At 32.4% G+C, this 22,433-nt stretch overlaps 2 protein-coding genes across 2 annotated transcripts in view; one reads left to right on the top strand and one right to left on the bottom strand.

Moving 5' to 3' along the window:
- LOC149415394 (UDP-glucosyltransferase 2-like) overlaps window positions 1-13,901 on the top strand; it is a 32,154-nt gene extending 18,253 nt beyond the window's left edge. Inside the window, exons 2-5 of the mRNA XM_089642209.1 lie at window positions 3,769-4,635; window positions 6,072-6,294; window positions 6,727-6,943; window positions 12,505-13,901. Of these exons, the coding sequence (XP_089498335.1) occupies window positions 3,769-4,635; window positions 6,072-6,294; window positions 6,727-6,943; window positions 12,505-12,787 (1,590 nt within the window). The 3' untranslated portion in view covers window positions 12,788-13,901. The remainder of the gene's footprint in view (window positions 1-3,768; window positions 4,636-6,071; window positions 6,295-6,726; window positions 6,944-12,504) is intronic.
- A 449-nt stretch (window positions 13,902-14,350) lies between these two features.
- On the bottom strand, window positions 14,351-19,952 carry LOC149415393 (UDP-glycosyltransferase UGT5-like). Its single transcript, XM_089642325.1, has 4 exons — window positions 18,591-19,952; window positions 17,063-17,285; window positions 16,152-16,368; window positions 14,351-15,168 (listed from the first exon to the last, which is right to left on the bottom strand). Exons 1-4 carry the CDS (start codon window positions 19,431-19,433, stop codon window positions 14,880-14,882), a joined length of 1,572 nt encoding a protein of 523 aa, XP_089498451.1. The 5' UTR covers window positions 19,434-19,952; the 3' UTR covers window positions 14,351-14,879.
- Between the last annotated feature and the right edge of the window lie 2,481 nt (window positions 19,953-22,433).

Raw genomic sequence — 22,433 nt, 5'->3', positions numbered from 1 at the left:
GTTATGCTGACATATAAGCCGTGGCCCCAATCTCAAAACTGTATAGGATGCAGCAATGGAACCATTTAAGCACATTGTACATCTTAAATAATTATTGCCTTTACTATGAGCTGTCAAACCATAATAACCAATGTAATGCATAAAACGAAAAATATATTTTTCTTATAAGTTATCAGTCATCTGTACTAGTATTTTATCTCCATATTTTTGATTACAACATAATAATGAATATGAAAGTATAAAGCAGATTTACTTGTTCTATCTGTTAAATACTACTCATTGTGTTTTTATTAGTGTTTTCTGTTGTTAATTTTATTTACTACCAAATTTATAAAAAATGTATATTTTGAACATTTACAATATATTTTTAGTCATTATTGCAAAATTTCTCAAATCAAGATTTTGATTTTGATTTAGATTTTGATTTTGAAGAATCAGTTTTTTTTATTGTACCAATGGCACAATATTAATATACTTATAATAAACTACTTTTTAAAAATAAAACATAAATAAGTACGTTATTTTGATGTCTTGTTTAAAACTTCCGCTGATATTTCATTTTTTTGTTTTAATTGCATTTATTGTTTCTCATTTTACAACTTTATTGTTTTACAATTTTAGTTATTATAATACCCACACATGTGCTTTGCCTTTGTGGAATTTTTTGCTGCACTCAACACTGTAATTTTATTTGTATAACTGTTAATTATGTTCATATTATGTGTCAAAACATTCGATAAAAATAAAATATATATATATATATATATATATATATATATATATATATATAAAATATATATATATTTTATTATATTAATATATATATATATAAAATATATATAAATATATATATATATATATATATATATATATATATATATACAACGGTACGAGCATGTAAGTTTTGGAAAAAAAAATTGAAATTGTGAAATTTCTTTAAACATATTTCATTTCACAGAATCTCAATTCTATACCCTCGTTCGCCGTATACAAAATTTGGGTATGACTATAAATATGTTGTTGATATATCAACATATCATTCACCAAATATAAACAAGTCATTACGCAATTTATTTTAGAATGAAGAAAATCAAATATAATATAATTTAACTATAGAAACTACGTAGCTCTGTTTATCTTACCAAAGTTTTGTAATTTTCCTTGTCTTATATTTTCCATCTTGCATGGTGGAGTGTCTAGTTTCTACTTTATTTCGTTTTGACATTGTTTTTGTTTAAGAGGTTGTGTTTTATTATGTCTTCGATTTTCTTTTTGATTTTTTTTTTTTGATTTTGTTTTTATTTTGCTGTGTTTATTTAGATGTTCGTTGGAAAAAAATAAGAAAATTAGATGTAAAATCCCAACCGGGCGTAAATTTATAAATACTTAAATAATTCCCAATTTGAATTGATAAAATCAATTAAAAAAAATACATGTGTTTATTATAGTATTTTTTTTTCTTTTTCTTTATGGCGTGATTTTTTAAGCATATCGTTCCAATGGGAAAAGACGCTGGAAATAATAATAATCGAATAATTTCTAGTAATAGCCCCATTTGAAAAATATCCTACAAATCCATTTTATAGTTGATGCCGTGACATATCCTCTATAGTTGCGGTTTCTCAGCGGTCACAGATACTCAATTCATGAGCTTCATCGCTTCATGGGCTAATAATAATTAGTGTGTTAGCAGCATTCACAACGGGCATACGATTTGCTCCAGTAATTCAAGTACAACAAAACGAATATATAGAACGTTTCTTATTATTTGCTGTATGCGGTTTACAGTCATACAATACGAAACAAATAGTTTAATTTTATAAATAGTGGGTTTTCGCGAGTGCAGTGCCCTAGGAAATAATAATAATATGAAAATCAAACGGCTATAAGACATAATATTAAATTATCTTTATAATACTATGCCTTGTTTCATTTCGGTGAAAATAAAGCATTGCAATGCAAAAACAAGTTTTTCTTGATTCTTGAAATAGATCAGATATTGCCAATCGAGTCTGCTGAAATTGATTGTTCTCGGTTTCATTTCGGTGAAAAAAAATATTGCATAAGTGAAGTTAAAAGAAAAATTGTGTAATTTGTTAATTCCTAAAGTAATAGTTAGCTAGCTGACCTACCTGTATACATAAAAATCAGAGTCTCGTTTGAAAAGGCTCCAAACTTTCCAAAATAAATATATACGTGTTGCCCTGGGAGCACCCAAATTGATGAGCGTTTCCCAAATCCATCGGGACTCAAGCCCTATTCCTTAAAAAACGCATCTTAAGTTTCGCGGAATCATTTTATGCAGGTATTGCCTCGCCAGGTACGACGAAAAGTCAAAAAAGTGTACAAATATAGCTGATATATTGAAGTACCGGTAGAACGCTTCATAGACCTATGATGACTCGTTCTTGTGTTCAACAGCTCGGCTTCCGAAGTTGGAATATGGGTCTCTTTCAAGATCCAACTTTATTCTTTCTTACCCTAAAAAGGAACTCCACACAGCGTCGTCCAATTCATTAAAGGTGCTAGGGTAATTATTTCTCTGAAGTACTCCCGTGTGGAGTTAATTGTTCGTTGGTTCATAATCTTAGTTCTTCGCCGATCGTTTTGAAATTTTGACACAACGTTGCGTTCGAAAACGTGTTAAAAATAGCGCCATCTGTTGGACAAACACTTTTTTTTAAACAGCATCATCCGTTGGACGTAAAAGCTACACGCGCTATTGTTTCTGTATCTGCACAGACAGACTGTGCCATAGCAACGCGTTTGTGGGGTACAGCTAGTATTATATTAAAAATGTATGTTCAATGTGATATATGTAAATGGGCCAAAATAATAGCTTATTTCTACACGATCGGTATTGAAGCTCTAATATAAAATTTGTATTTATTTGTACGTATACACTGTATACTATACAGGTGACTGGTATACAATGCAAAATATTAAGGAGACATATTTAAGAATATTTTGTTGTGAAAGTAGTGTAAATTTTTTATTTGATAGCAATAATATTGCTAAATTTAATCCGAATCAGCTAGATAGCGAAATATTCACTCGTATTGCTACAGAAGAAAAGATTTTAGGGTATGGTATTAAATTTTAGAAAACGTTTATAATTATGTACCTATTTACCTACCTCAACATTTTGTATCAAGAGTCAGTCACCATGAACATATTTAACATCGTATCGATTTCGGTTAGTATTGGTAACAAGCTGAAAGCTATGTATAAACATGGGTATTGTAGAATTTCGATAATGTCGCTGTTTAAAGCATGATGTTTTGCCCATTGCGTACATACATATTTTATTAAATTCAATTTATAATTAATTCACTTAACAAGATAGTGTGTTCTTATCGTATTAAAGCAATCGTGAAATACAACACATTGAACCGTTTATAGCCTCAATTTTTGTTATGTCGACATGATTTTAAGTGTTAAATTGTAATCAATACACCGTGTGGCAATATATGACAATAGGAGCTATGGAATCAGAAGTATATTTTTATCTTAGCTTATTTCATAATATTTACCTATTGCATATCGAAGTTATATTGGTAAGAACTGACTTCGCAGTATGTTTTGACTATGTAAAATGCACAGATAAAACAAACCACGCTAGACTTATTGATGATTCGATTATCCTAAAATTAAATGTTTTGTTTTTACATTATTTATTATTTATAGGCAAAATATAAAGAAAAGTTTTAATAAGTAAATTGAGCATGATTTAAAACAAAGGTAATTTATTTGAAAAATAACTCTTAACAAAGTGAAAATCAAAGGCTGCGTAAAATGGTGGTCTCAAAACTATTCCTATTTAGTGCAATATTCTTGTTGACCTATCAACAAGTGTGCGGCTACAGAATTCTTGGAATTTTTCCACATGTCGGGAAAAGTCACAGCTATGCATTTGAACCTCTAATGAGAGGTCTGGCAGAGAAAGGGCACGAAGTGACAGTGATTAGCCACTTCCCCCTGGAGAATCCCCCGCCAACCTTCAAAGACATAAGTTTAAAAGGGTCGTTGAAAATTTGGATTCATGCATTTAACCTTGAAGAGTTTGCCTACCCTTATGGAACAGAATGGTTTATGAAACATGTCTACTCAGCCAAGAACTTATTCCTGATTGCAAGTATTACTTGCAAAGCCATGCTTGATGACCCGGGTGTTCAAGCGATCAAAGAAGGCGACTATGACGTTGCAATCATAGAACAATTCAACAGTGACTGCGGATTAGGCATTGTCAACAAACTGAAAATTCCTTTCATTGGCGTCACCTCCCACGTTATGATGGCTTGGACAACTGGAAGATTAGGTGTCATTGAAAATCCATCATTTGTCCCTAGCCATTATCTGAATTACGGAAGAAATCCAAACATGCTGCAAACTGCACAGTCGTTCCTGCTTGGAACTTGGTACAAATCAGTTTATTATATCTTCTCACAAATACCAGAGAGGAGGATGATGGTGGAGTATTATGGAGAGGATCTACCAGCTCTAGAAGATATCGCCAAGAATATGAGTTTAATCATGGTCAACACGTATTTTCCGCTCGTGGGAGCAGTTCCCACCGCACCAAATACGGTCGAAATCGGAGGGATACATTTACAAAATAAGAAAGAACTAGACCCGGTAAGATATTGGACGTTTCACTAGACCCATATTAACACACATACAAATCTATCTGTTTAAGATACTTTAACCAATTCCTCGTCAAGAATGCACATTTTTCTTTCCCCAAAACACTGGTTTGAACTGTCTGTATCTTTTATTAAAACATTGACGTAGCTGGTTCCACGATAACTCAACACGGTGACAATTCAACACACTTTTAAAAAGTGATATAAAGTCATTAGAAACGATGAAATTTTTTTTTTAACCTAATCTTACCTAACCTACTTAACTCAGTTAATAAAGTTTTTGTTTCATCACTTTCCATGACTTTATATAACTTTTTAAAGATGTGATGAATTATCATTGTGATATCTCTCATATTCTTTGCAACTGATCACCTTTGTATTAGTATTTTGAAACAAAATCTGATATTATTGCTTTAAATAATGCAAACTAATAGAATTATAACAGGTATAGTAATGTAGTTAAATCAGATAACAAAATTTTTAATTTTAATTTCCAAGAGAAATAAAATACCGTAACCATAGTGAGATACCCGTAATTAGGGTAACACCTTGACATAATAATTAACTTATTTATTTTTTCAAGGTGTTTGTGTCTGCTTTCATTTGAATTAACCCTGATAAATCTATCCTACACATACGAACACAAATAGTATATCAAACTGAGATACCTATAAGTTTATGTTTTGACCTTAAATCACAACTTTGCTTTGTTTTCGTCAATAAAACCTCAGAAAAACATTGACATAACTACAAAAACGCGTTATGTTCATACTAATCGAACAAAAAATATGGCACGTTCCTGTTTCCAGATTGAAATCAAATAACGAAACGCACGGGAATGGAATAGCCCCAACGAATTTGTGTGAATGAATGAAATGCCGTTATAGGCGAGCGACAAGCATTTTTTCGACATTTTTGCTCGTCGCGCACATGCTCGCCCGTCAGTGGGCTGCTATCACCTTCTGTCTTGGTGAAAAAACGAGCGAGTAGAGTAGATATGACGAAATGTCTGTTCTTTATACTGGTTGTCCTTCATACTATTATGTGTTTCTGCGTTCGCTGTCTCACTTTATTTTATTCGAAAAGCATTGAATAACTGTATTTATTGAAACAATAAGTGATTTTTGAGTACACGCAAATGGAAAGAACTCCATCAGATTTGGTTTTTGGTTGAGAATAAATTTTTCACATCTCAAAAGCACAGGATGGCATTTTTTCACAAAAAGAGCCTAGCGACAGTTTGTCTGACCGACGGGCTTATGTGCGATACTAAATGCAGTAAATCACCAGTTTGACCACTGGACTGAGTTCAGTGCAGCCAAGCACATTTTATCAGTAACCCATGTTCCCTTTTAATTCATCTAAGCAGAAAAATAAGGATTTTCTTTAGCAAAAAAAAATGTTTTGATTTTTTTTTAATTTCCAAAGGAACTGGAGACGTACCTCAACAACTCGAAGCATGGGGTCATCTTATTCAGCATGGGATCTATGCTGAGGGCAATATCCTGGCCCAAGGAGAAGTTGAAAGCTTTTCAGGAGGCCTTCGCCGAGCTGAAAGAGGATGTCCTGTGGAAGTGGGAGAACGATACCATGGAAGGAAAATCTTCAAACGTTAGGCTGCAGAAGTGGGTACCGCAGATTGAAGTGTTGAGTGAGTTAACAAATTATTTTGGTTACGTCCTGACCAGGATGCCATTAAACGGTGGAATGAATCTAAACTATGAAAGTCTGCGTTAACTCAATCATAAAACATAGGTTATTCCATGGTTTTCGATATATTTGAAACGATATAGTACCGTGCAACATCATCTAGGAGCCGGACTTTATTCAATAATCAGTATATTGGCATTAAGTTACCGGATTAATCGTCTGTTTACAATTGAAAGGTAGGATTACAATAGTAATATTCAGGTAGGATAACATTTTCCTTTAGGTGATTATTCACAAAGCGGCGTTATAGAAATTATCCAATTATTATTGGATTGGTTTGTCCGTGGTTTAAAAGCGTTCTTTTCAAAATTGTTTAATATACGAGGGTACAAACATATAAATGTTCAATACTAACTTAAATAAACATTTTTAGACCACAAGAACGTGAAGGCTTTTATAACACACGCTGGGATGCTTGGTCTGTCTGAAGCCGTCCACTGTGGCGTACCAGTTGTCTCCATCCCAATATATGGAGACCAGTTCGGTAATGCTGCTGCAGCAAGAGACAGTGGAGTAGGGGCCTACTTGGAATATAGATACATCACCAAGGATCTGGTACTCAACGCGTTGAGAGATGTCCTCAAACCGAGGTAAGAAATTGAAACCTTTTTGACTTTAAAATTAAAGTTTTCGCATTAAGATGATAACAGCATTTTTTAAAGAGATCTTTTAGATGCCAGCAAGAGTGATTAAGATATTTTTATAATAAAGGTATTGAACAGAAGCCGCATGATGTAATATTCATTGAAAACATTCTAAAACATTATAATTCTTAAAATTTAAAGTGAATCAAATTTAGGAATGTTATATGGAATCTCTATATGGATATGGAATGTGTGGGACTGCACTAACCTCCCCACATACCGAAATAAACATTTTTTTATTATTAAGTTCTGCGAGTATTTTAGTTTATATTATTGTCAAGGTCATTATCAAACTGCGATTGCGTTAAATTTTTTATATGTTTTTATTAACCGTTACCGAGTTTTTTTTTTATTTTTACGATAAAGTGAGTGGAAAATGGTGAATCGCCTGAACCAAAGATATTAGAAGAACGAGATATGCTATGTTGGCCGCCGGACCGTAGGCGGAGTACTACCTAATTAGGGTACTTTGAATACTATCGGGACGTGTACGTACAGAAATCTGTTCTATGTATTAGTGCGGATACCTTAGCGTAAGCGAAGGTGTGCAGTAGTATTGGTGAACAAAACCGGCGACACTGGGCAAAACAATTCCACACAGTATGAACTGCTCATAGCACATCTTGTTCTTCTAATATCTTTGGCCTGAACTGTACGATAAAGTGTTTTATTAATATTTTCGGTAAAACCCGATTTTCTTTGAAAATAAATAAATATCATGTGAGGTACCAACAGTGAACATTTCGATTTTTCCTACTCTCTAATGACAGCAGATTTGTCTTAATTGTTTTATAATGACGTGAAAAGATTCCATTGGTCATTCGTTATCACCCGGTTATTAAAATTAACTTCAAAGTGTTTGGTAAATCCCTAAATTATTGTAATGAATCAAATCGTTCCTTGATGTTTATTTTTTTTATATGAATACCACACAAGAGGCCCAACTGCTCCCTACTATCGTAAATTAGTGAAAATAAACTTATTAATAAATTAATTTGGGAGACGCTTACGGGTACCGCCGTCCCGGGAACCATTTATTGGATAACCAACACCTCTACCATAGGTCACCCCAAATGGTTCGCAATATGTGGTGACTGAGCTGCGGTATCCGGGTTTATGGGGTAATGTTTATCCGGGTCTTGGCGACGGATGCAAAAAGAAAAAAATCGACAGATTTTCATAAAATTACTTATTTTTGAAATGTCTGTTTTTCTAATATATAAAAATATAAAACTGAAAAAGATTTGTCAAATTTTTGAACTCAAATCTTCAGATTTTCATTGTCGTGGTATGGCATCATTGTTTATTCATATTCGTCAGTTATTTTTTAATGATAAACTAATGTTTATAAGACAAGGTTTTATGCATAGCATTAAAGATAACAAATAATTACAAGCAATAATATCAGTTTAATTATATAAGTTTATCATTAAAAAAATAGTAATATTTGACAAGTCAAAAATATTTCACCAGAAATTAAGAAATCATATGTCTCGACGCCATCTAGTGAGAAATTTAGCACTAACAAAGCCTTTCCTACAAAAATAAATTTGGTTGTTTACAAGTGGAAAAAATATAATAAGCAGTAATTGTTGATTGAGGTACTAGTACATATCATCAATAACACAATACTAAAAAACACAAACACAATCAAATATCTAGGAGTAATTATCGATAAAAATTTGAATTGGAAGGAACAAATATGTCAAATTGTAAAAAAAATCAGAAAACTGATACATATATGTATTTTTAAGAATCAGAAATTTTTTGTCTTATTATTATTATTTAATATATTATGCCTTAGTCCAATCAATATGGTATCATTAGTTGGGGATCCACATACAAAACTAACCTTACTCCAATAGAAGTTGTACAAAGGTTAATAATTAAATTAATATTAAGAAAACCTTCCGATTACCCAACGGATCGATTATTCGAAGAATTTCAAGTGCCTTCATTTAAAGATCTTTATACTACAAATGCATTAATTCAAATCATAAAAGAAAAAGACATGTATCAATTTCTAACTGAAAACCGTACTCGACTTAAATATATTTTTCCATGCCCAAAATTAAAGACTTCCTTTGCACAAAATTATTACACTTACCGGGCAAGAATTTTTTTCAATCGACCACCTGAAGAAATTAGAAACATTAATGATAACATCCAAATAATAAACACTGTGAAAAAATATTTTAAAGACAAACTTACAAAAAATAAAAATGTTTCCAATTGAATTAATCTTAAGAATAACTCATCTCAATTAGTTTCCTTAAGTAACATTCCATTCTTCAAATAAGTAAAATCATTTTATTTTTAATTACCTACATACTGTAATAAAACAATGTACACTCCATTTCCAGCCACAAGCTAATGCTTCTATGGAAGAGGGGTCTTGAAATATTTGATCATATATTGTAACAAATAAACAAAAATGTACTTATATAATAAAAAAAAAATTACTAACCTCTGAACAAAAAAAAAAAAATATTGAAATAAGCCAACATTGCTCAGTGATTACAGAGCAACTGACCGGACATCAGAAGGCACGGGTTCAATTCCCGTTGGCGGTATTTATTTTTACTCGGGAGATATTTTCAATTTGTATTAATATTTCCGGCGACTAATTATTGCTTATAATTATTTGATATTTGTCAGTTTTTATTCTCTACTACTCGACTACATTTTTAAAAAATATTTTTTATAATAAATATGCATTGTTCATGTGTCATAAAGTATTATAATGTAAAACAAAAAATAGCCTTTCCTCACCATAAAAAGATAAGGCGGTGTTTGGGGTGGGAATTCTAGCTCAATTATGTATAAAGTAATTAATGAAATATTGTAAATAATAAAAAAGTTGATTAATAATGGATTTTAAGATTTAAAAAAAAATAATAATAGATATGTGGATTAAGTAGTCTAAGAAAATTTTTCAGTGCAGCTACAATTCATGAATATTTTCGATAATTTTTAGATTCAAAGGAAGGTTGTTAAAGTAAGATATACCTAGATAGAAATAGGTATTTTGAATGTGTTTAGTATTACATTTTGGGATTTTAATATTGTTCTAATATCTTGCTGATACATTGAATTGTATGTTATTTATTTATATTATTATTAATTTTTATAAAGAAAGATAAACATTCTCGGGTTACGAATAACCTGAAAATATTTGAAAATATCTTACTACTACCACAGTAAGCGGAAAATGTTGCATGTGTTGTAATGAGAACTAAGTCAGCCAAGGAATTGAACACACTACGAATGGCTTGGACCCAAACACGATATCAACTCAGCCATTGACCGATCGCTTTAAATTAATTGCTTTTCTTTAAAAAATTGTTGTATTGAATATTTTTTATATATTTTGTGTATTGTAGGTACATTGAATATTAAAAAGAATTATATATTATCATAGTAATTAATCAATATTACCGATGAATCGACAATCAGTTATCAAGTTTGACTAAAACTTGAGAAAGTGTGTTAATTGATTACGAACACTGAACAGATTCTCTCTAGAAGAATGATCTATAACCAATTCGAAAAAAATTGACGTCGCCAATATACACAAGACCTTTCTAATAATAATCGCAGACGTTACAGTGATTTTGATTACCCGTTCAAGAAAAATTTTGTTGGTTGAAAATATTTGATAAATTCGGGGGTTAAGGATCACAGGGGTCTATCTACAAAACATAGTTTTGAGATAAACGCAAATAAAGATTGGCATGCTCATTGCTCATACATCCAACTGTATGCCCGACTGATATTTATTATTATTTATTTATTTAACGCCCAGAGGGCTTTTACATTGTTGTTAATATAATTTTAATTTGACAGATACTTTGAAACATAAAAAATAAGAATAAAATTACATTAGATAAAAGCTATGCAACAAGTCATACAAACACAAGAAACTGCCCAACTGTAGGTATATCTTAAATGGCTGTGTATACGAGATAGAGCTTCGTGTCACTAATATATATGATAAGGGCATTGCCGAAACCAAGATTCACTCAAAACACCAGTTTTTTGTAGTTGAGCCCCTGTGATCCAAAACCTCCAAATTTCACAAGAAGTATGGAAAAAAGAGCTTTCTTCGGGCCCACGGGTAGATCAAGACCAGTATGTCTTCTTTGCCCCAGACTGACGAGTGAAATTATTTATTTTTTGCATAAACAATTTAAAAACAAATCGTTTTTTCCTCAAGATCGACAAAACAGGCTTATACCTACAAACTATCATGTCTATATTTGCTTTTTGCTTGTCTTTATATGTCTAATGGTGAATGTCATATTATTGTTTTACTATTCTATATTTATAATCTGCACAATAAACTATGTAAAATGGCTGACCAATTGCCTTCGATTTAGCAGGCCACTACAACCAGTCAAACACATTATATTTGCTAACAATACTGCCAATAATAATTATTTCGTTAGCTTTCTTACTCAAAGGCCTCATACACTATGTGTCGTATTGTATCATGTTACTGCTGCCACTACCTAGCATTTACATATAAACTTTACATTTCTTATTAACTAATTTAAGTCTGTATAACTTAGGAGTCGGAATATTCTTATTTTTGTACTATTTACTTGCTGTTATAATATGTCAAATGGATATGGTTATATGTATTTTTACTATTACTTTTGTGAACTTGCAATCTTCAAAATATTATTTTTTTATTAACTATGTATGTAAAAGCCCAATGGGCGTATAAATAAATAAATAAATAAAATAAAAACGTTTGATTAATTAAAAAGTATTAAAGAAAATTCGGTCTTACCTCCGGGTACATGAACCGGATACGCCACAACGCGCATCCTTCAGTTCAATTCTTCAGTGAATAAAATTAACATTGTTTTTTGCTTGTCAATAATAGGAAATGATATTGCGTTGAGGATGATTCATAAATTGCGAAAGGAATTCCGGAAAATAAACCTACTGTAAATATTATTGATTTAGTTATAAAACAACGGTTGCAAAATTATTTTCTATGAACTCTTTGATATTATCATATAATTATCAAAACACGTGCGATAGGTCAGTTGCTGTCATCGGACAAAACAGTGTTTATTTCATTTATCTCTCAAATATTTAGAATACAAACATCGATCGATGGTTTAAAATAAGTTAAAAACTGTAAATCTTTGTTTTAATTTAACACATCAAATAAAAATAAAGCGTCCTTTAATAATAATTATTGCTGTATAAGTAATCAAACATCAAATTAAATTTGAATAAATCCGGCGTACCCAACGCCCACCTTAATATGGTATAGTTACCATACTTAAGCTAACTACTTAACTACAAAGCTGGTCAAACACAAAACCACAAAACACAAAAATTAAAAGCCCTATCATCCATCTGGTAAATTCTTGATGTTTGATTGTTTCTATTATCCATTGGTCTAACCTAGTTTAGAAAGATTCATCACAAACTATATGTGCCGCATTAAAAACACCAGTTGTTAAATCATGTTTTTTTCTTCTTTTCAGTGTACAAGAAAAAGCCAAGAAGCTCTCTGCGATATGGCAAGATCGTCCACAGAGCCCTCTAGAGTCGGCCATCTACTGGACAGAGCACGTGGCCCGACACGGTGGTAGCCACCTCAGGCCGGCTGCAGCTGACCTCCCCCTCTATAGATACCTCCTGCTAGACGTCCTGGCGTTCCTTGCGCTCCTGGCATCAATCCTGGCATACATCAACTATAAATTATTTAATTTTTTTAAAAGCCTGTTTTCTAAGCCGAAGACACAGAAAAAGACAAAGAATAACTAAGTTCTAGATTCCATGGCGTTCCTTAAGCTCCTGGCATCAACTCTGGCCTACAACAACTACTTATTGTTTCAGTTTATAAATAGCATATTTACTATGATAAGGACATAGAAAACGACAAATATAAAGTAACTTCTAGATGTCATGGCGTTCTTTGAGCTGCTGGCATACATATACTGTAAGTTGTTTCGGTTTATAAAGGATCTAAATCTTGTTCGAAAACACAAAAAATACGTAGAAAATCTAAGTTCATGTTATGTTATAGATGACTGCTTACATAGTTAATAAAATTTTGGATTTTTTAAACTTAATGTTTGTTATTGTTATGTCTCTGCCTTTACTTGCAGATTTAGTGTGTTGGGAACTCTTGATTGAGTAAAAGGTTCTTTTACAATAATTTCGTGTATTTACGTTACAGTAAATATAAGTCTGGATTTTACTATACTGTTCATTACCCGAGGGTTGGTAATTCTCTGTTTCTAGAAGCTTCAAGTCTGACAAGGATACCCCACAGGCAATCGCTACACTCTAGCGACATCTGTCGGACTCTGGAGTAAGCTTTCTGACTGGTGCCATCTATCGCTTGAATACCCAACTTTTTACCATACATCACACAAAACAAATATACAGGGTATCCGGGGTAAAGTGCGCTAATTTCGGGAGGTGATTCTACATGATCGTAGAAGTAAAAAAGATAATTTATTTTCAAATAGAAACATATTTTTTCATCAAAGAATATTTATTTTCCCATGCAAAAAATTCATATTTTTTACCTAAAAACTACATTGAAACATTAGATTTTCGAAAAAAGTTCATTTTCTTTTTGACTTCTAAAATCACGTAGAATCATCTCGCGAAGTTAGCGCACTTTACCCTCGGACACAATGTATTTTATAATTTGATTTGTTTTGTGCAATCAAACTTTCTGTGCTCTTTTATTACCAATTATTCTCCCAAATCATCCCAAAGAATCAAATAAAATGGCATTACGAACACCAGTATAATTCATAATATTGTACAAAACACATTTTTAACAAACACGGTCTCCCCTCGCTCGATACTCATTTTCATTTGCATAAATTTCAATCCATATATACCGCATTGTAATAAATTTTAGAACTTCGGTAAGTAGGTAGGTACCGGAAATATAATATTTTGACGGCTTGCATAGTCCAGTGGTAACGCATTGGACTGCCATTCCGAAAGTCGCGGGTTCGAACCCGGCGTGCGCAAATAAATTTTATTTGATTAATTTGTGTTATTTCACAATTAATTTATTAAAATAATATATAGTATATTTGCGGCACGTTCCAGAGTGGAAGATACTACCATTATCGCCCTGGTGTAAGACCACCATTCAGAATTGAAACGTTGCTCCAAATGGCTTTAGCCGTGTTTAGTGACTAGATCTGAATAGCCAGGTACTTCCCCACCTTCCTCTTTCCCTTCCCCACTTACCTTCAGCCTCACAACATCCCCCAATTGGGGATGCCATAGTCTCACTGGCTCCAGACGGTAGCAGTTGGGACTCTTGTGAGGTATTCACTATAAAAAAAAAACGACAGTTCTTTTAATGACACATTAATATCAGTTTTAGAAATATATCTTCATCGATGGCATTAATTTATCTTTGATTTCTATTAGGTTGCCTGCTCTGCACTGCGACGGGTAATATTGTTAAAAACGAATTCGTAGCTTGTAAATTGCCTTATGAAATGTGTACCTTTTTAAAAACAATTACACATACAAAATATATACATATACAACTGTTAAATTATTAACTTCTTCATCAAATCTCGATAAACTTGCGAACACTCACAGCTGGGGATAAAACAGAGAAGAACTCTCGACCACAGATCCATGCAATAATTGAAGCTATCAAGAAATTATAACGAAATATTTTGATTTTTTTTTGCCTGTATTTTCATGTGTGGTTCTTAGTATTTCTAACAAAAAATATTTTTTTAGGTGGTGTCAATAAAAATATGTTCATAGTTCTTAGTTTTGAAATTTTTTAATAACAAATCTACTATAACAACATACTACTCATATCTGCGTAGTATTTAAATATAATTTAAAAAAATCTTATTTTAGTTTAGTCCACCTTTTTTGACTTACTTCCAACACTTTTATCGTTCTTTGCATTTGTAAACAATTTTCTGAAGACAAACCTAATAAACAAGACGAAAAGTAGTCCTAAAAATATGAAAAAGGCAAAAATGTCTAGTAAAAGGTAACGATACAGAGGAAGATCTGCCGATGCTGGTCGGAGATGCGTTCCCCCATGCTTGATGACGTGTTCCACCCAATATATTCCTGTTTCCAAAGGAGAGATTTGTCTGTCTTTCCAGATGGCAGATAATCGTTTCGCATTCTGCTGTAGTCTAAAAATAAATAAATAAAAATATTATAATATATCGCAGTCTTATTTTTCTTTGGATAGTAGACGACATTGGATTTGGATAAAGGTTCGAAGGATGGGAGTAGATGGGGATAGGTAGATTGAGTGATCTAGTTTAGATTCTAGTTTTTTACGAGTAGATTCTAGTTTGAGTCGTGTTGTATGGTGAATTTTCGTTTTTTGACCGGTGAAGGTGAATAAATTTCAAAATGTAAACGTGGTAATAATTAAAGTTAAATTAATTTGTGGATCTGTAAATAAAAGAATTCTGTTTAGAATTGGCCTTCTAAGAGGGAGATGAAAATTTAGCGACTGTCTGTAATTAATTAAAATACCTGAAAAAAACCCTTGACTCTGTGCAAAAATGGGCGGTCCGTCTGATAGATTCCCAAATCTTAACAAACGGACTGCAATCTTTAGAGCACAGGCGTCGGGTAGGTATGCTGTCCTTGTTCTATCGGTATTACAATGGAAGATGCTCTGAGGAACTAGCGTCATTGATCCCTTCGGCACCGGTGCGTAGTCGGGATACACTCCAAACGCGCGCCCAACATTTGTACACGGTCGACATTTGTCACATGAGAACGGGTCGCTTCTACGATTCGTTCTTAAGTTCAACAGCTCGGCTGTGGAACGAACTGTCGGCCTCTGTGTTTCCTCCCTCCCACAACATGGGACTCTTCAAGACCCATGTTCACTCCTTCCTCTCCACAAAAAGACCCTCCACACAGCATCCCCAAAGATGACATAGGCCCTGAGGGAAATTATTTTCTTCAGGGTCTCCTGTGTGGAGTTAATATAAAAAAATTTAAAAAAATAATAATATTTTTGATCACCTCCGTAGTAATTTTATGAAAGAAAACTATTTAAAACAACGCAAAGATTTGACGGACAATCGGAACAAATTATTTAAAATTTTAACGTGATTTTGATGTATCTGATAAATTAATCGATAAAGAAACTAACCTGGGTTCCAAAATATTCCTAAGTCCCTTCAATACGTTCTCAGTTGTGATGTCATCATATTCCAGAACATCCCCAATCATACTGTCTCTAGCTGCCCCTGCGTTATGTGCCTGGTCTCCATAAATAGGTATGGCCAATACTGGAACTCCAGAGTGAACAGCTTCTGATAATCCTAGGCCGCCAGCATGCGTTATGAGAGCCTTGATGTTGGGATGATCTGTAACAAAGTATCATTTGTCAATGTTACGTAGGCTTCAAAGGTTTTTCTTGATATTTTGTACATATTTGAACTAAAATTTTTAAAAACCATTTCTTAATATCTTTGTGTACATAAACTAACAGTTTTCGGCAAACATCCGCACACAAAACGGATTTTCGTAATATGCACAATAAGTATGTAGATATTATTTGAGATTTTCACGGCCAAAAGTATTTTAGTGATTTATTTTTGGGGTATTATGCCGTGTTGCGCTACCTTCTTCATTGGCATTATAGTATCAGATATGTATGTGTGTGTGTAGTTAAAATATAACGGTTGAATTTTATGGGTTGACCCAGTTTCGTATTCCCATCTTTTTATCATCATCGGTATGATATTGCGATCTCAAATACTGTACGAAATAATTTTGTTCTAATTTCATGATGTCAGACGCATTAGTTTTCTAGAGATTCTATTGACAACACTTAAAATAGTTCATCATACCTTAATGTCGTCAAACCAAAGGTCCAAATAGTGATCAACCAGGTTTTCTTGAAATATTTCTAAGAAACGCCATAATTTACTTGAAATATGTCTGTTCAAGAAAGGTATTTCAAAGGAAGAGTTCAACGTTCAAGAATCTGCTGTTTCTTAAACATACAATTTCATACGTGATAGTATTTAGGTTGCTGTCAAGAAAGATAATACTTACTGAGGAGATCAAATTGTGGAAGCCATTTGACGATCTTAACGTTTGCAGGTTTTCCAGGCATGGTGTCATCTTCCCACTTCCACAGAATGTTTTGCGGCAAGCTTGAAAAGGCTTCTTGAAAGGCTTTCAGTCTTGCAGGAGGCCAAGAAGTCGCTCTCAGCATCGATCCCATGCTGAACACGATAACTCCATGCTTAGCTTCATTCATGTACTTTTGCAGATCCTGAAATAACAAATATTTCATTTCGTTTCATGTTACAATGATATAGAAAAAATTCTATGGTCCCAGGTATTCTAAGTATTCTTGAGTTCTTCTTTCGGTGACAGAAAGAACATTTGGCTATTTAGAAGTCATACTTCAATTATTTTTAGTGTATATTATCTTTGGTGTAGTTGGAGAAAATTTCGGTACGACTTACTGTGAAATGCAATGAGTAGCAATTGGGATGGGCTGGGATCAAAACAGACAACAACAAAAATCAATTTATGGTATTGTAGACGTAGTTTATATAAATCAGATTACTTCTATAAATATTAGCCCAAAAATTTTAAATACTACATAATAAAAGATTCAATTCTCCGATTGAAGACAATTTTATGATAAATTTAAAAAAAAAATTGTTGTAGAATACGATAATTGATGTTATTTTTTTGTTGTTGTTGTTATTGTGAGCAACTTTTTTTTATACAGATTCCAATTAAAATATATTTCGTGCTTAAGTCAGAATATTTTATAATAAAATCAATGAAATTGGCTTCTAGGAGAGTTGAGAGCGAACATATGCTAACTTACAGATAAATAACGAATGTTTAGTATATTCATATAATTATTTAATATGTTTGGCCTCTAGACCTAAAATTGCCACCAGACTCAAATAAAATGTACCACAAACAAATCTTAAATCAGTTAAATAATAATTCCTACACATATTTCATTACAAATCATAGAGAAAATGAAAAAAAAAAGTTGCTTACCTAACTTATCTATTATATTGTAAACATGAAAGTTATTTCCACAATGATAAGAATTAAATGTAATGTAAAAAATAATTTCACAAATGATATGAATTTATTGTTATATAGGGTTACATTACCTACTTCATATGAAGTAAACCTATCAATTTCATTGTCCTGAAACGGGAAACCTTCCCAGTTGTACAGTCAAAGATTAATTATTCTATAATTGTATTTTTAAGTATATAGTAAATAAATAATAAATGCACGGTAAAAATGTTATCAAAATTACGAATGCAACGAAAAATACGTTTTTTAAGTGTCTAGTGATTTGAAACAAAAAACTATACTTGTGCAAGTTAAGTATTGAATGTAACATATTATTGTTATATGCAATGTGTATTCATTGACAAACTAGTTGGCTTCCAATAAATATGTTTTTGATAAGATTTTGTTATCAATGTAAGTGTTTTAAAATATTAAAGTACGTAATGATAAATAAAACTCTTAATCTTTGAATAGCGCAATTGCTTGCGTAAACCTGTGTTATTTAGAGGTATATTAGAGCCCTTACCTTCGGTAAAGTTTTGTTTTGTTGTATGTGAATTCCTCCAACCTCAATAACACTTGGTGGTGCTTCGAATGCTCCGTGAAGTGGGAAATATGTACTCACTAGAACTAGACTCATGCTTTTAGCTAGCTCTTCAATGTTAGAAAAATCTTTGCTATAATAGTTCTCCAAGTAAGCGATGTCATTCTTTTGCAACGTATTGTAGTAGATGAATGTATATATCTGATTTGCTATGAATGATTTAATTCTTTCTATAAAGTTAGGTTTTCTGCCATATCCTAAGAAGTGAAAAGGTTTAAACGATGGATTTTCACTAAGACCCAATCTTCTCGCTGTCCAAGGCATGAAAGCATGGGATGAAAATCCAATAAAAGGAACCTTCAAGTGATCAACTAATCCGAGACTGCAATCACTATTGAAAGTCTCAACGATGGCCAGGTCGAATTGTCCTTCCTTCAATTTCTTCACTTCTTCATTCTGCAACAGAGCATGACAGGTATCTTTACCTAGCTCCGAGAGAACCATGATAGTTTCATAATGCATTTCTATTTGATCTAATCCGAATATCATGGGCGGTTGTCTCATCATTTCAAAAGTGAAGATATCCTCCAAGATTGGCAATGATCCTCGCAGACTAATGTGTGTGTAATTATCTTGCAGATTCTTATTTGGGAAATGAGAAATCACTGTGACATCATGTCCCTTTTCTGCCAGTCCTTTCATGAGTGCATTGAAGACATAGTCGTGGCTTTTAGCCGTATGGGGAAAAATTCCAAGAATCCTATAACTCTCCACATTGCAAAAGGCTAAAACCAACGCAACTAAAACACAAACGTTTGCACGCATTTTGATATCACAATTTGCTTATAATTCACAAACAATTTCTTCCATACCGTGAATATCGTAGTAATTGTTTAATTAGACATTGAACTGTCGTGTATATCACTATATTTAATTTAACTTCACTGCGAAAATTGTATTTGAAAATATCAACACTCGCGCATTATTACAGAAAAAAGTGCTGTGCATCACGGAAATTAGAGAAGACTGGTAAATTGGAACAATTTTGTGTGAATGCTTATGTATGTCCTCAGCTCAACAACACTGTTATCATGTTAAGAGGTACGTGCGACTGAGTTTAGTGATAAGATTAAGCCAAGCATATTCAATTAGTAGGTCACTCCGCGATCATTATTTACTAAATTCATTTGCAGAATCTTACAAATTTTAACGACCTCGAAAACTTATCGTGTTTACTTATCACAAGAGTTTTTGTGAGAAAATACGAATGTGGGTATCATGAAATAACTGAACGTTCGAATTTCTTTCCTTATATAATCACACCGATAAAATGCAGTTTGCATACCTACGAAGGTACCTACTTTAGAACCTAAGGACGCGATAGTAACATTTCAGTTATTTCGTATAACATTGGCAGGTACAGTGTGTTCACCAAATTAGTTTCAATGGTTCTGAGATAGATGGCGCTATCGGATTTTAAAAAATGTGAATTTGTCAATAAACACTGTAAACAAAAATATTCAATATATCATTAACGATGCGTATTACATATCTTGGTACGGTCGGTTGTGAGCAACATACCACCCGGATTTATAAATGTACGGTTGTCCAAATATCATATTCGAGATCTTATACCCCTATGGTCGACATTTTAGTTAAAGACGAGACAATACCCTGAAATAAAGTCAGAATCTTACCGACGTAAGTGAAGCAGCCGTGCATAACGCACAGTCCTGGTGTATTGGACAGACCTGGGGTTGAAATTGCCGAATAAAATCTATAAAATAAAGTTAGAATCTAAACGACATAAGTGATGATCTCGTGGAAAAACAATTTCCGGCGCGGCCCGGGGTAAAAGACGGACCTACGGTCGACTTTGCTCTAGCAGATCTAGAAAATTGATCTTTCCGTGGGGTTTATTTGAATTATTTCTGATTCTCTCAAATGTTTCTAGAGGGATCTCTCGGGAAGTTACTAAGTCATCGTCTGAAAAAATAAAATATCGTGCTTATTGCCAATTTTATAATTAAAAAACATTTTATAAATTTTTCAAACCGTTTTACATAAAATATTTTAAAAGCAAGAACCTGTTTTCATTAATCTTAAATACAAATAACTTTCATCCGTAGGGATCTCTCTAACTCTTAGTAATGTGTTTATCAGAAATAATTAAAATGTGAGCGCCGAGCAGACCCCGTTATTAGAATCTTATGTCGCCAAAGTCTACCGTGTATTTTTAGTCCACAAAAGTTTCGATCTTCAGTCCGTTAATTACAATCATTATATTCGTTAATATTATCAAATTCAAAGGATCTTTCCTACATTGAAAACTTGATTATCTGTATGTGCACACTTTTTGGTCATATCATTCAGTTTGTTGCATTGTGACTCTGTGATTTGTGTGCAGAATCTACCGAATTTACAATGCGTGTGAATGTACTATTCACTTTTGAAATGTTCATCAATGTCAACTTACCTACATATTTACTTTAAAATTTATTCCGAACACGGCTCAAATAATGATACAATCTTTGAATCCTCTTCTTCTTTCTACACACTATTGTTTGGCTTGATGGGTTGGCCTCCTGGCAACAGGCCTGCCTCAGTACATATATTATTGTGAAAAAAACGTTTGTTTATAATGAAATTTGAAAGAAAAATAAATTATTGTCCTTAATATAAATCAACCAGCATATTATATTCAAAACTTACAATAATGTTACCGAAAAAAAACTGTTATTTTACTCAATATATAAATTATATTTTGCATTAGTGAAAAGTATGATGGTCAACTAAATAGTATTTGACGAAAATTAAGAAAAAAATTGTAGCCATCTTTTTGATTTAATTTTATACTAATACATTCATAATATATTTTGTTATTGAGGCATCTAGGTTACTCCTTGGTATTTTTGTTTAAATTTATAAACGTTTATGTCAGGTTTATAAATACGTTCGGTTTTTTACATGTTTATTTTTGCAATAAAAAAATATAAAATTCCATTCTCCAATTGCTTATTGCTTATTATTAATTTTCTCTATGCTGCTTTGTCTATGCTTATTTTTTGCCTACGAATTTTATTCATCTATTCTTATTATTTGTCTATGCTTATAATACAGTGTTGCCAGACGCAAGGTTTTTATCATAGTTTTTTGGTCATTGATACCTCCATGATTTTTTGCCGGTCTCCAAAAATATGTACTTTGTGTGAGACAAGATTTTTAGTGTGCGGGAAATCCCTAATTTAGGAATGTAGTTCTTGAACTTCCGCACGGGTTCACCATGTTTCTTTATCTAATTATAATCTTCATCTATAATTATTGTCAATATGAAATGTTAAGTATAATGTATTCATGTTATCAACAAATCAATAATACTGTTATCAAGTCAGGCATACTATTTTATTGAATTAAAACTTATTGATAAGAATAAGCACAACAAATACTATGGATAAGTTCTCTAAGAAAATCTACAAAAACTCGAATGTTATTTGATGTCGATCGCAATCTCCTAGCCTCAAAACAAGTTGGGAAGCCTTTCCCTAAAGGAATAGGAAAATTATAAATTGATTGTTTTTTGTAAAGCATTTTAAATAATTTAATTAGATACCGTTTTCTTCTTATTTAAATGCTTAATAACAGAATTATGAAAAACTTTGTTTTTTTTTTAAATCCTTAAAACATATTTTTTTACCCCTGAAACATGTTTTTTATTTTTCGTTTTTGGGATATGGCATCACTGTTTATGTCAAATTTCACCAGTATACTTTGTATCCTTATGAAGGATCATCTGGTTCTAAAACGTATTGATAATTTTTATTAAAA

The sequence above is a fragment of the Hesperophylax consimilis genome, chromosome 18 (assembly GCF_061612785.1).
Source record: "Hesperophylax consimilis isolate HC1 chromosome 18, BYU_Hcon_1.0, whole genome shotgun sequence".
Taxonomy (NCBI): Eukaryota; Metazoa; Arthropoda; class Insecta; order Trichoptera; family Limnephilidae; genus Hesperophylax; species Hesperophylax consimilis.
Note: the sequence above shows the minus strand (reverse complement) of the source record. Positions and strands in the feature narration are given on the sequence as shown.

Excerpts from the sequence above, each read along its gene's own strand:
- LOC149415393 (XM_089642325.1), bottom strand. The coding sequence starts at position 19,433 with ATGCGTGCAAACGTTTGTGTTTTAGTTGCGTTGGTTTTAGCCTTTTGC. Across the intron at positions 16,369-17,062 it reads TCCACAATTTGATCTCCTCA|ATCATCCCAACATCAAGGCT; the intron begins GTAAGTATTATC and ends ACTTTGTTACAG. Across the intron at positions 15,169-16,151 it reads AGGAATATTTTGGAACCCAG|ACTACAGCAGAATGCGAAAC; the intron begins GTTAGTTTCTTT and ends ATTTATTTTTAG.